Source organism: Cynoglossus semilaevis, chromosome 20, assembly GCF_000523025.1.
Source record: "Cynoglossus semilaevis isolate Cse_v1.0 chromosome 20, Cse_v1.0, whole genome shotgun sequence".
NCBI classification, from domain to species: domain Eukaryota; kingdom Metazoa; phylum Chordata; class Actinopteri; order Pleuronectiformes; family Cynoglossidae; genus Cynoglossus; species Cynoglossus semilaevis.
In genome coordinates, this window is record NC_024326.1 from 13,358,176 (window position 1) to 13,371,739 (window position 13,564).

The 13,564-nt window shown below is 40.5% G+C and overlaps 4 protein-coding genes across 9 annotated transcripts in view; 3 read left to right on the plus strand and 1 right to left on the minus strand.

The window, feature by feature from the left end:
* Positions 1 to 3,131, minus strand: part of LOC112488690 (poly(U)-specific endoribonuclease-C-like) — a 3,856-nt gene extending 725 nt beyond the window's left edge. The window contains exons 1-6 of the mRNA XM_025066084.1: positions 2,986 to 3,131; positions 1,841 to 1,940; positions 1,201 to 1,312; positions 541 to 662; positions 325 to 437; positions 20 to 173 (exon numbers count right to left, since the gene is read on the minus strand). Of these exons, the coding sequence (XP_024921852.1) occupies positions 20 to 173; positions 325 to 437; positions 541 to 662; positions 1,201 to 1,312; positions 1,841 to 1,940; positions 2,986 to 2,996 (612 nt within the window). The 5' untranslated portion in view covers positions 2,997 to 3,131. The remainder of the gene's footprint in view (positions 1 to 19; positions 174 to 324; positions 438 to 540; positions 663 to 1,200; positions 1,313 to 1,840; positions 1,941 to 2,985) is intronic.
* Positions 3,132 to 3,311: 180 nt separating this feature from the next.
* Positions 3,312 to 5,961, plus strand: pak1ip1 (PAK1 interacting protein 1). Its single transcript, XM_025066083.1, has 10 exons — positions 3,312 to 3,649; positions 3,825 to 3,987; positions 4,136 to 4,256; positions 4,343 to 4,417; positions 4,494 to 4,546; positions 4,637 to 4,782; positions 4,870 to 4,967; positions 5,070 to 5,169; positions 5,286 to 5,415; positions 5,612 to 5,961. Exons 1-10 carry the CDS (start codon positions 3,572 to 3,574, stop codon positions 5,725 to 5,727), a joined length of 1,080 nt encoding a protein of 359 aa, XP_024921851.1. The 5' UTR covers positions 3,312 to 3,571; the 3' UTR covers positions 5,728 to 5,961.
* Positions 5,962 to 6,252: 291 nt separating this feature from the next.
* Positions 6,253 to 7,442, plus strand: LOC103396684 (transmembrane protein 14C-like). The gene is made up of 5 exons (XM_025052496.1): positions 6,253 to 6,347; positions 6,432 to 6,546; positions 6,851 to 6,952; positions 7,050 to 7,137; positions 7,274 to 7,442. Exons 2-5 carry the CDS (start codon positions 6,471 to 6,473, stop codon positions 7,329 to 7,331), a joined length of 324 nt encoding a protein of 107 aa, XP_024908264.1. The 5' UTR covers positions 6,253 to 6,347; positions 6,432 to 6,470; the 3' UTR covers positions 7,332 to 7,442.
* Positions 7,443 to 8,029: 587 nt separating this feature from the next.
* Positions 8,030 to 13,564, plus strand: part of gnal2 (guanine nucleotide binding protein (G protein), alpha activating activity polypeptide, olfactory type 2) — a 74,078-nt gene continuing 68,543 nt past the window's right edge. For all 6 annotated transcript variants that reach the window (XM_025052487.1, XM_025052488.1, XM_025052490.1 and 3 more), the window contains exon 1: positions 8,030 to 9,566. In XM_025052487.1, the coding sequence (XP_024908255.1) occupies positions 9,026 to 9,566 (541 nt within the window). In that variant the 5' untranslated portion in view covers positions 8,030 to 9,025. The remainder of the gene's footprint in view (positions 9,567 to 13,564) is intronic.

The following is a 13,564-nucleotide window of genomic DNA, read 5'->3' on the forward strand; positions in this document are numbered from 1 at the left end:
GTTGAGTATAGACTCCTACTGTCTTCTTGTTGTTTCTTGCTTTAAAGCCTTTATAGTCAACATGGCCGTGTTTCTCCTGCAGGTAGAACTGGACCCAGTTGTGCAGACCCATTATCTTCTTACCATTCTTAGTTTCTCCAACAAACACATGCTCAAATCCACAAGAATCTTCACTATAATGGAATAAGTGTATGATTACATTCACTGTGCAAATAGTATTAACATTATTGTTATTATTATTATTATTAATCCATGTTCATTCTGGCTGATTCATCTGCAGAGATTTCACGTCAGTTAATCCTCGGTCCCTGCAGGAGAACTCACCCTCCACTTCTGTCCCGGTGGTAAAGGCGGAACCAGATGTCAAACAGCTGATTTTTGAACTGTGCAGGATCCATCGGTGACTTGCCCTTCTCTATCAGATACTGGTGAGCAGACTGGACAGAAACAAAACAATGAAAATATTACATGAACAACATTCAGTCATTAATCTTTGACTGAATAAAATTTCCCATTTGTCCTTCACTTAAAGTACAGTACCATCATGACATCCGTCTCCATTATTGCGTCGAGAAACAGTCTGTTCTCCTGAAGCTCCTCTGAAGTGACCGTCTCTGACACGCCGGTGGACGTCTCGTAGTTGTCCAGCAAGTTGATGAAGTCTGCACGTAAAAAAACAAATATGAATGTTCTCAGTATAAAAGTTTAATGAGCTGAAACTAGGTTCAATCACATTCATGTCCACAGTTACTCAGATGAAAACAGTTTTAAAAACACACTGAATGTTCAACGATTCCACCATCAATCCAGGGCTTCCTTATACACAGTCAAAACACACACATATCTACCTGCTGCTATTTGTATTTCTGATCCAGCAACATTAAGGAAAAGTGTTTTTTTTATTTAGTACCATATTTCCCAGACTATAAGTGCCACCTTTTTTCATCCTTTGGCTGGGTTTGCAACTTATATATTAAAATATATAATTTTACTTGTTCGTTACTTTCACACTAACAGCCGCTAGAGGGCACTGATGTGACTTAATACCCGGAGCTTATAGTCCGGAACATACAGTAATATTGATTGATCTCAATGATTAATCGAGGTAAATCCACAGCCATGCTTTGATTAATCATATTATTAAACCTTCACAGCCTCAGTTGAAAGCAGTTTTAATCATCAGTAGCAACAGGAACTTACGAGCGTATGTTTCGATGCTCCTGAGTTTGGCCTCATCGACGTAGGTGAAGAGCGGAGCCTGGGCTCTGTCCGTGGCGTAGTTGCTCCCCTGAGCCACGTAGCCGGCTCTGCCCTGTTTAAATCAGAGCAGAAGCACACAGAGAGGAGTCAGCCTAATCTGGCACAACCAAAACACAGAGATTTCCTCAGTGTGAAGCCATGCAGGCGGCTCTGACAAGCTGATTCTGAGTTGTTGTCAACATCTGCCATCCTTCGGGTCAAGGAGGATGGCTCTGTGGTCCCTGAATGCAGCAGCAACACAGCTTGGATGCGCGGTGGAATCTGGGGCTTTCATCACATGCATAATTTTGGGGAAGAGTCTATTACTTACTTGATATCTTTGCAAATTAGCTGTTTCAAGCCCCTCCAATGCCTTCAAGAAGCAACAGACATTTAGCTTTTTTACAATGTTTTAAATACCACACTCACACTCAAGTTTTTCTGCCGATCTTTTCCTGTTTCTGCAGAAATCACCAAAAAATGTTTCCAAACGATCTGACACAGTCCCATCAGTTTGAATGAAAAGGCACCCTCCAAATATCTATTTAAAATGCAATATATGGCACATATAGAAGTGATGATAACGGACTTGTCTACTGACCTGGGGTGAGATGATGTAATCAGACCCTGGTCTGAGGCGGTTGCGGTCCAAAGCCCAGAGATTTCTCACAATCTCACTGAGATCTGAGTCAACTTCTTGTCTGGGAAATTAAAAAAAATCACAAACAAAAACTTTTTTAAAAAAAGTAATGGGGGAAATGTGATTTGTTTTGCCCTCTGTTAAAACCCAGCGGAAACATGTTGCAGGTGTTATGATGGTGGAGCTGTCTGTTCACGTCTCTCACCTTGACATTTTATTGAATATTTGACAAGTTTAACAAAAAGAACTGGAGAAAAATATGAAGTGGGTTCAACTCCCGTCATCAGCTTTTCAACAACTACTGATTTGATAATTCAAACCTGAGGCGATGTCATTGTAGGAGCCTTTTATGTGTTTGTGTCATGTGACCTTGTCATTCATGGTCGGTAGTTAACTAGAGCTTGGTTATGATCAAAACAAATGTCTCCTGCAGCCCAAAACTGAAATAACGTCAACTGTCAATGTCTTACTTGCTGGTAGACTTTGAGAAGGTGTTGATTTGTTGCTAAGATGAAAACAGGAAGAAAGAAAAAGGGAAGAAAGTTGGTCAACGTGTCAAATTCCCTCTTGTTGGAAATAACACCAGTTTGTCTTCAGGTTACTCTTGTACCTGATGCACACAGCTCACATCTGAGAAATAAGAAAAGGGAACCATATGTGGCCCATAAAATGTGTCCACTGTGGACCGTTGCCATCCGTGGATACACACTGTCTGTGTATCTAACACAAACTAACAGCCCCACCCTTTTTGAAAATAAAAAATATCAGACGACAGGCGCATGAGTAAGACACAGTTGACAGGAAATTTCCAGACGTAGTTCTGCAGCAGTGTCTGGACCAGTGCACTAATGACTGTAACCACAAACAATTCCCCTCCAGTTTATTCACAATAACACGGATCAACATGAGTCTCGGGTTACAGTGAAGCCACTGTTTACATGACAATAATATATCTCCCCAAAGAAGACGTTGCGCTTAGAAACAGGTTTTAAAAGTTCTGGAAGTGTCGTCCAGCAATCAAATAAAATGTCAAATAAATAAATAAATAAATAGAGTACAGATGAACGACTTTGCTTTATTTTGTGTATTTTGCATCCAGATCTTACCTCCTTGCCATGATTTCGCTGAGTTGTAAATGTTCATGTAACTTCCCTCTTCTTATCCTCCACCAAGATTTCTGCTTCCAGGGAACTGTTATTTGAAGCGTCCTTGACGTCCCAGTATATATTAACCAATCACAGGGTTCCAACTACACCCCTTACATCACATCAAAACAGTCGGTCTGTACTCGTAAAAAAGCTGATTTTTTCTAACCATTTACATGTAATTAGTCTGTGTGTTAATTTTTTTTATTTAAAAGAAAAACATCACAAGGGTTTTGGACGTTCTTGATGAACAAGAATTGTTCATCCCATGCTCTTATTGTGAAAACCAAACTACCGGATGAAGCATGGTGGGGTTTTGCGCAGGCCCAGTGGCTCTACACGTTGTTTTGAAAACGGAATAGAAGCATGTGTTTATATTCTAATATAGTAGCGTTATAGCCAGTCTATATAACTAGTTTTGTTTGTTTTACCCCCATAGACATTAGGCGATTTTCTTCGCTAACTGTCATTTCACCAACACGACAACACGTACCTAGAAAAAGGACAAGTTTGAAGGAAGTTACCTGGCTAAGCTAACATTAGCAGCATGGCAGCTGTACTGGAGCTGATCGCTGGGAGCTACGAGCAGATAGTCTTTGGTTACAGAGTGAAAACTGATGAAAAAGTAAGTCAGAGTTGAGTTCGTGCCTGTGATTTTTAAAAATGTTTGTGTATTTCATGTCATGTCGTGTCGTGGTGTAAAAAAGGAATGTAACCAATGTTTTAAGCAAGTTGAGCATTTTCCCTAATTTGATTATTGTTTATTCTTTATTTTGTGGCCTCTCGTCTGTCTGTTGCAGGAGTGGACATCAAAAGCAAACTTCACACATCACGCCCATACTGCCTCCATATCAGCTGTTGCAACCAGTGAGAGGTTCGTTGTCACAGGAAGTAAAGATGAAACCATTCAGCTGTATGACATGAAGAAGAGGACAGAGCACGGCTCCCTGCTGCATCATGATGGTGAGTATCTCTGCTACCGTCCGACTGTTCACAAAACCACAGAAGACAACAGTGTTTGCTTCTACTTTTTCAACAACAACAACCAAACATGAATGTGTGAGGATGATAAAGGCGTATGTATCGTTCTAATTTCCTTCTTAATGCACAGGCACCATCTCCTGCCTTGAGTTTTATGGATCATCTCACCTGCTGAGTGGAGGAGAAGATGGACTCCTGTGTGTGTGGAGCACCAAGAAGTGGGAGTGTCTGAAGTCCATCAAAGCTCACCAGTAGGCACCGAGCAGATAGAAATAAAACAACGTCGTGTTTTTTATGACTGTTGTAAAGTTATGTTTTTTTTCCCACTCTTCCTCAGAGGTCATGTCACGTCGCTGTCCGTCCACCCGTCTGGAAAACTTGCTCTTTCAGTAGGAACGGATAAAACTCTGAGGTAAATTCAAAGTTGTGGCACATCAGTCTTCAGACACAGCATCAGAGGTGACACCTGTTTGTTTGATTCTGTTCAGAACGTGGAATCTAATCAACGGAAGGTCGGCATTCATCAAAAACATTAAACAGAGTGAGTGTCCTTGTCCTTTGAAGCCCCCTGCTGGTTTCACATCAGAATGAGTTCAACTGAAGGTGTTCTGTCTCTGCACTCTCTCCTCAGACGCTCTCATCGTTCGATGGTCCCCTGATGGTGATAAATACGTGGTGGTGGTCGACGACAAAGTGGACATTTACGACCTGAAGACGGCGTCTGTGACAGGAACTCTCACAAACCCCAAAAGAATCTCATCCATTAAGTTCTTAAATGTTAGCGCTCCATCTAATACTTAGCACGACAGCATAATAGAATCACAGTCACTTCACTGTACATTTGTTTTGTTGTTTTTTTCCCAGAACTCCCTCCTGGCCGTGGCAGGAGACGATGACACTGTGAGGTTTTACGACATGGAGAAAGAGAAGTGGGTGTGTGAGTTCAAGGCTCATGAAACCAGGTGATGACTCTCAGCTTCCTTTTCTACATTTCCAGTAGTTTTCAGGGAGAAGTGATGTGTAAAAAAATATTTACAAATAAAACTTCTTTTCCGTGACACCAGAGTTAAGGCCATTGACAGTTTCAACATGGAGGATTACTGCGTGCTGGTGACGGCTTCAAATGACGGATTCATCAAAATGTGGAAAGTCCATCTTAAAGAGGTATGTCCCTGTCGAGGGCAGCCAGAGTGTCTGGTACTGTGATGTGCAGTATAACTAAGGTCAAACAGTCTTAAACACCGACATTTGACACATAAATTACACTTGTGTGTAACCAGGATCTCGAACCTCCAACCCTCCTGGGGGAAGTGAACACGACAGCCAGACTGACGTGTCTGGCAGTTTGGAAACCTACATCAGTGCAGCAGGTGGCCGAGGAGCCAGAAGCCGAGGCCACGACGTCGCAAGGTGAAAAATTTAATTATTATTTTATATTGTATTTATTCATGTGCCAAAGAAGAGAAAGATGCAAAATTCCTAGTTGAATCTAGTGGCTCAGTGAGACGTTAGCCACCGGTAATTCACTTCCCATTTGTTCAGTTGTCTTCAGACACCTTCTGTATTACATTTAATTTTATTTTGACACTGTTACTCCTCTCCTTAGAACTCGCAAAGGAACTTTTGAAGCCCAAGAGAGTTCGGATTGCAATGGAAGAAGTCATTCTAGAAGATGAGAGCAAACCCAAGAAGAAGAAGAAGAAGAAAGGTGGAAAAAAATAAACACCAATAAAAGTATTTTAATATCTTTCCCTCTCGTTATCTGTTTTATCTGACCTTTTTGGGTCAAATATGCCGTTTTCAAGTGTTAGCCACTAGGCGGAGACATATCACAATTTGACAAACTTTTATTTTTAAAAACACTTTATAACGTTCAGTACATTATATTGTTGTCATTACAGAAAAGACGGTGTGTCATAATTGAGAAATAAAAATGCTTTATTTTTATCCTAGGTAGAATGCCTGCTGTTTATTTTTACTTGTCTGAAGTGCAGTTTGAGAAATTTCTGGTCAAATCTGAAATAAAGTGTTAATTTTATACGTTTGTAATTCCAACTGTCTACTTTAAATATTTGCTAAAAATTAGGGCAGGTTAAATGTTTGCAAGTTTCTTTTATTTTTACTTTATATATGTATATATATTTACTTTTACAAACACGTATGTATATTACTATATATACATACGTTTCCTTATTGTGGGAGCTATTTCACTTTACGCCAGCAGGTGGCCGCAGTGCGTTTAAAGCCTCACTTGACAACATTTTAAATCGAGGGAAAAAGAAAATTCTACCTTGACTCCGGAAGTGTAAACATTTCGACTCTGTTTTTGAACGTAGTAAAACAACCAGTAAAAAGTGAATTGTACAACTCACTGGAAGACACATTTTTAGGGGTTAAAAACGACGGAATCTGTGTGTTTTCTGCCGAACAGCTGTTAAAGTGACTCCAGCTCGGTTCTGTTGATCATGGCTGTGGACTGGCTCGGTTTCGGTTACGCTGTTCTGGTGACAGCAGGAGGAATCGCTGGTTATTACAAAGCAGGTGAGAAGGAAACAATAATACAACAAGATGGCGACGTGAATTAGGGCCACGTTGAGAATTTTGAATTAGTTTTAGTTGATTATTATTCATCATGTCCAGTAATAAATTCTTAAATGTTTCTTTAAACACACAGACAATAAGAAAAGTATTTCTTCATGATGACCTAAATGTATTTGTACATTTAAATTAAATTAAGACCAGTTTCCAATGTCTAAATGTACAAAAATATACTTAATATTGCAGAGAAGCTCACATTTCCAACTAAAACCTAATCTTCCAGTGTGTCCTTGAACTTCCTCCTCAGGCAGCACTTCCTCTCTGGCTGCTGGTCTCCTCTTTGGCCTGTTGGCTGCCGTCGGTGCTCATCTGTCCACTCACAATCCAAAGAATATCTGGCTGTCACTTGGTGAGTGAGGTTGTTTTTAATCTTTAATGACTTTGTTAAATTCACGAACACACGTCACAAGTGAACCATCCTGTCCTCCTCCACCAATCACACGCAGGCACCTCAGGAACACTGACGGTGGTGATGGGACTGAGGTTCGTCAACTCTTGGAAGTTCATGCCAGCTGGTTTAATGACTTTAGTCAGGTAAAAATGATACTGATTTCATTCAGTTTCAGACTGTTAATGGACTACGAGCAGTGACTTACAGTACATTGAACATATTAAATAAAATTATGACCTGAGACCTTGTTCTTATTTAGTTGTTTTCATCTCTTTTCAGTGGACTCATGGTGCTGAAGATCATAATTGGGAGGATGAACAGACCACACCTGTCTTGATACTTAAATATATATTTTATTATGTAAAACACCTCCCATATAAAAGTATCTGCATCACACTACTGTGACAATCAATGGTTTTAGCAGGGAAAGAACGACATCAATTATATTTGTTCTAAAGAAAACCAACAAATAACTTACATTGGCATCTTCTATGAGATCTGGCTTTTTTTACTTATTCTGATTTTTTTTTCTAAATTCAGCCTTGTTTTTATAGAAGCTATGTTAATTTTTGACTGACGAGCGCTGCAGCAGACGAACTTCAACAACATCACTGTGATCCCCAGTGTCTCCATTAAACTCTGCTCTCCTCCTAATGGTCCCCCCAGCTCCACGGTGTCATCGCTCTGTCCCTGGAGCACACTACAGTACCACTTCAGTGTGATGTATCTGTTTATGGTCCACAGAGACGACGTTTCCTCCACTGAGAACATCTGAGTTTCCCACACAGCCCAACATCAGCCTTCAGTCAACGCTGAAGCTACACCTCTGTGGGGCAACTAATATAGATGTGGACGTTAACTGGGGCAGTGTTAGGCCTGCCTGTGCCACTGTGTCTAATACCTCCACTGTAAACTGTAGTACTACTTCAAATATTTTATAAGAAAACTATTAGTTATATTTGGTGAATATAAAATTTTATAAGAAAACTATTAGTTATATTAGGTGAATATAAAATCACAGATGTATTGTTCCAATCAAAGTCGAATTTCACATTTGTAACTTTTTTTAACCTCGTGAATTATTATATTGTTACCGGTTTTAAGGGCGCCCTCAAGCGGCTAAGTGGCTTCACTGCATCTTTTAAGGCAACTTTTTCTTTCGACTTTTTTTTGTTGATTTCTGGCATAAAATAGAGGAGAATTAATGTTTCTCTGTTGTCGTTGTTGTGTTTGTGCTTCAGTCTGTGTACGAACCTGTGAGGAGAGGTGATTTGATGAGGAGCCGTCTTTGTTGGACTCATTCCAGTTGGTACAAGCTGTCCAGTAGGAATTACTCATTAGATAAGGTGGTATTTCTGTCGGTGCTACTGATTTAAACATGAATATTGGGCCTGTGTGTAGATCACATACAGGGACATAAATATTTTTTTAAATAATTTAAGTGTTTGAGCTTCTATTGAAAAGGAGAAGGAAAGAAAACCCCAAACTTTGCCTCGCCTACAGCCATGTGTTTCCAGATCCACTCCGAGGGTCACACCGAGGTTGACACGGAGTGCAGAGCCTTGAAACACGCAGGCATGAGATGAAATGTGAGGAATGAGAATCCTGAGCAGCATTCTCCAAATGGCCATACTGTAGTAAGATGACGTGCTGCCGTGCATTGCATCTAACAGCTGTGCAGTCAGATTGTGGAGTGTCTGCGCACAGTGCGCAGCGGAGAACCGCCTTTTTCCTCCAAGGTTGTGCTTTTGGTTACTTACGGTAAGGTGGACCCGCAGTGTCCACTGAAGGATCAGGTGATCCACTAACTACGGAGCGAAGGCTGGCCGGGGGAAAATGCAAAATGACATATAGTAAATGTCGGAGCCTAATTCATTTCCATTTTGGCCTCAAATTCGGACCTAAATCGCCCCGCTGGAGCTCCAGTGTGACGATGGCTCGTTAGGGCTGGTGGCGGCGCGACGGCGATTGTTTTTTGGTGACATTTTAATTTATGAAAAACCACATCCACTGGGATATATTGCTTTCAACATGGGGCTGTGCTACAGTTTGCGTCCCCGGCTCTTCGGGGACCTGAGCGGCTCTATCTCCAACGCTACCTCGGACTCGGACCAGCCTCCGGACGCCGTGCCGACGCGCGCCGGGGGAGCTCGGCCGGAGGACACCGGGGGATGCGGGGAGACTTCGTCGCTACGCGCCGGCGGCGGCCCGCTGCGCCCCGGGGACTCTGGCAGGCTCCCGGCCGGGGAGCACCGCCGTGGAGACACCGGTACCGATGGTGTTTTGATACAAAACGGAGGCGGTGGTGGTGGAGGTGGTGGCGGCGGAGGAGGAGTAGGAGGTGGCGGCGGCGGCGGTGGAGGAGGCAGCGGCAAAGGGACAGGGAAAGACCGCAGCCGACGTTTGCAGCTACTGCAAAAGACCAGCACCCAAAAGCAGAAAAACTGGGACAAATTGCTGGTGGAGGAGAAGGAGGCCGAGAAGGAGGCGAAGAAAGTGAGTAAGACCATTGACAGGGAGCTGAAGGAGCAGAAACGGGAGTACAAACAGACGCATCGACTGCTGCTGCTCGGTAAGACTCCTGTGTCCTTCCGTCTGTCTCTCTGTGTTGTTTTTATACATGTTACTACAGTAAACATCCCAGAAAAACACTGTGGCCTTGGTAGAAATACTGAGTGCAGTTCTGAGGCCTGTTGTCACCACATCTGTGAAGAAGACTCCCCTCCTCCCACTCCCATGTCAATGACAAACGATGATGAAGATGGTCGGTCAGCCTCATGGTCCATGTGTGTGTTGATGGGGATCAGTTAAAATTTCCCAGCAGACATTGTGTTGTGGACTGCTGCTGGGAGGAGTGTCACACACACACACACACACACACACACCTTCAGTGGCCGTTTAGCCTTTGGCCACTGTACCTTGTTTGTCCTAGAAACCAGTAGTTTCCACCGTGTACTAACGCAGTCATGGTACACAGTATGTGCACTAGACAGTAGCTCAGTAGCTAATGGTTATCTAGAAAACAAACAAAAAACCGTAAAAGTTAAAAAAAAAAATCTCGGATGAGTAAATAAGTGAGTCACATATGGAGAAAAACACTTGTACAGGATGTCATGTCAAATACTGGGAAATACAGGCCACAGATACTTCTGTATACTTAAGTATCTGGTTTAGTACAGTGTCTTTAGTAGTGAACAAATACCACTGACCGTAGAGCAGTGTCATCCCTGGACAAGTGGACAACAAACCCATAAAAACAGGTGGAAAAACCAGACTTTAATAATGGTTGAAAAACTTCACTGACCTGTAGTTTATTTGAGTGTTTGTTTCACTACAGGTCAGATCTGCAGATATTTATTTTACTGGGCCGTTGTTCCTGCAGTATAATGAAGTACTAGAACAGTGTTTGGCATCACATATTATAGTGTGATAATACTGTAGTTTTCCTCAACAAACATTGACATTGCCACACATTGGCATAGTGTAGTAATAAAGAAGTGTGTTGACATAGTAGTAACAGTATAATGTCGTTATATATTGGTGTGTTGTTTGTAGTACTGGAGTGTATGGTACTGTGTATTTTTATATAAGTACATGATAATAAAAGTATTCATGTAGTGAATGATACATTTATTGTAGTACAGTGGAGTGTATTACAAGAAGGTGTAATACACTAGAGTCTAGTCTCAGTAGTATTATGGTATGGTGGATTGTAGTACTTGTACTTGTGTGCAACATATTTAATCATCTGCAGTATTTTTTCCCAAAGGCTGGGTCGCGACCCTCAGGTGGGTCACAAGTCACGAAGGTTTGTGACGTTTAAACTATGGCTCCTGGTGTTTCTGTAACCACACGATGGGTAAATACACGAACAGACGTTAGTCACCAGGTTGGCTTGGTGTGTTGTGGTTACAGTACTGTGGTACTGTGGTACTGTGGTACTGTGGTACTGTGGTACTGTGGTCAGAGTACTGTATCTCAGTGCTTTAGATTCACACCAGAAACAACGTGACCAGAAACACTGGCTTTTATTGTTGCTCCATTTACAGTTAAATTAGCCAGCTTAGCTTGTGACAGTCTAATGTCACACCTGATACTGTTGTGTATCTGTGTGTCTGTGTGTCTGTGTGTGTGCCTGACTATAAACAGTGTACTGCTCTGTTATAAATGGCGACCAGTTTAATTTCCTGAGTAAACAGCCCTGGCTAATTACACACAGGAAGAAATGGCTCATCCTAATGAAGTCACACAGCCAAGTGTCATACGTTCTTCCAACTGCTGAGAATCTACAGCGACCCCGTGTCACTCTGTGACTCCGCCACATGACTCTACGGTTTTCCAAGTCTGGTTAGTGACGGCGTCCTGGCCGGTTTATACCCAGGAGCCTCGGCACGAGCCACGGGCCACTTTTGGTTTCTCTTAAAGAGGCCTTCGGGGACTCTACACCCTGCAGGTTTCCAACAGGACTCTTGTTGCATGCCAGAGGACTGAGGTGGTTTGTGTTCCTCTGAAAGTGGACACCCTTCAAATAGTGTTACATTTCAAGGCAACGTATGCTGGCTAATCTGGGTCACTTTATCTGTTTGTATTTGCTGTGGTGGTTTAGTGGAATCATGAGCGACAGGGAGGAACTTTATTCATGCTAACGTTTATTCTGAGTGAGGTGCCATGTCCTCCTGCAGCCGGAGCTGCTCAGGTTTATAGATATTTGAAGTCAGTAAAACATATATATGGGTATGTACTGTAACGTCCTAAAAGTAAAATGTATGCTCTCAAACTTCAGTAAAAAGACGAAAAAAAACAACTCAGGGTTAGGGTTTCTATGAACACAATCGAAAACAAATTAAATTTATGGCTTTGGACAAATATCGTCCTATGTTTCTGATGATGATAATGAAATGTTTTTATCAAAGCTGCATGAATCTGTATATATGTCAACCAGTGTTGAATAAATTTCCAACTTGAGCAAAAATTACTAACCTTTAAATTAGCCCATACAATATTCAATTATCCAGGAAAAATGTTTAAAACCAGGAAAATATCCAGAAAATAAACCAAAACAATGTTTCAAAAAAATAAATAAATTACAATTAAATCAAAAAAGACAGAAAGAAAATTTTTGAAATTAATTTCAAATTAATTTAATTATCTCCAGTTTTTTAATTTAATAAATATATCTAAATAGATGAACATATAAAATAAGAACAAAATTCTAAATATATGGATGAATATTTATATGAATATTTATCTTGAGTCCATTTATTTCTCAATGAGTTAATGACATTTTTGTTTCTGAAACAAAAAGAGTTTTTTGTTTCAGAAACACTTTTGCTGTTATCAGAAATACGGAAACATTTAGAAAAACAAATGTATTTGTTTGTTTTTCTTAAACAATGCTCGGTTGTGATTGGTGGTTACATACAACACATTCCTGACACTAATAGAGAATTCTAACGTTTTTTTAAAATTCCCAAATAAAAGTAGAATTTTGGACACGTCTGAGAGACGGAACAATACTTTGTGACTTCACGGCTACAATAACAGGATCTGTGAGTAGGCTACACTTAAAAATCTAAATATACTTCCAACATGGTTCCCACTGACTTTAAATTAGAAGTGCATGAAGGCAGGAATGGGAACTGGTCACGAGTTCCGAATATTCCCTGGAAAGGAAATCACTGTATTGTTAGGTCACTTGGATCAGATTCTGTTCCAGTGTCACATCCCAGTCTTATCACTGCTGCCTCTGTGGTCAGCCGGGCTGATAGAAGGCCTGACGGACAGACGTCAGGTCAAAGTTCAAGATGAGTCAAAATGATACTTGAACTAATAAAGCTGCAGTAAATACGTAATAATATCAATAATAAAACAATAAAACCATCAGTAAGAACATAGCAGCTGTCAGTGGTTTTACATCTTGTTCCTGGACACTTGTTTTTTATCTGAGACTGGTTGAATGTGATCTTTTAGATTTGATGGAAAAAAAAACATGCAGAAATTTATAAAGGAATAATTCTACATTTTTAGGAATAATTTTCACAACCTACTGGTATTTGAACTCAGAATTCATTGTCAGAATTCTGCCTTTATAATCAGAAAATATACATTGACGTTGACTTGAATTAGAATTTGGCCTTTAGTGGATTTATTTCAAATATATGTGGATTTTTCTCTAAGTTTAAAGATTTAAAATTAAACAGTAATATATATTTGTATTTTCTATCATGGTACTCTGACTTTATTTTTAATAGAAATTAAATATTAATTATGAATGAATGTTCTCCTTCATTAAATATTTCAGAGTAAATAAACTCAGAAACATCTTCTCAGAATTTCAAGATCAAAGTCATGATTTCAATTTTCTTTTTAAGAAAAAAAGATTGATGTCTGAAATCCAGAGTAGTTTACACTACAGCACCAAATACCTCTTTTGCTTTAATGTCATTGATGATGGATTCTACACGCATCTTTACCAGTAGGGGTTGCTAAATCCATTACAACACCATATTTTGGAAAAGCTTACTCACACGCAGATGTATAAACACTGTGGGTGATGTAGTGAAGCTCACT

Coding starts and splice junctions, on each gene's coding strand:
- pak1ip1 (XM_025066083.1), top strand. CDS start 3,572: ATGGCAGCTGTACTGGAGCTGATCGCTGGGAGCTACGAGCAGATAGTC. Junction 4,547..4,636: donor CATCAAAAACATTAAACAGA/GTGAGTGTCCTT, acceptor CTCTCTCCTCAG/ACGCTCTCATCGTTCGATGG. Junction 5,170..5,285: donor GGAAAGTCCATCTTAAAGAG/GTATGTCCCTGT, acceptor GTGTGTAACCAG/GATCTCGAACCTCCAACCCT.
- LOC103396684 (XM_025052496.1), top strand. CDS start 6,471: ATGGCTGTGGACTGGCTCGGTTTCGGTTACGCTGTTCTGGTGACAGCA. Junction 6,953..7,049: donor GAATATCTGGCTGTCACTTG/GTGAGTGAGGTT, acceptor AATCACACGCAG/GCACCTCAGGAACACTGACG. Junction 7,138..7,273: donor GGTTTAATGACTTTAGTCAG/GTAAAAATGATA, acceptor ATCTCTTTTCAG/TGGACTCATGGTGCTGAAGA.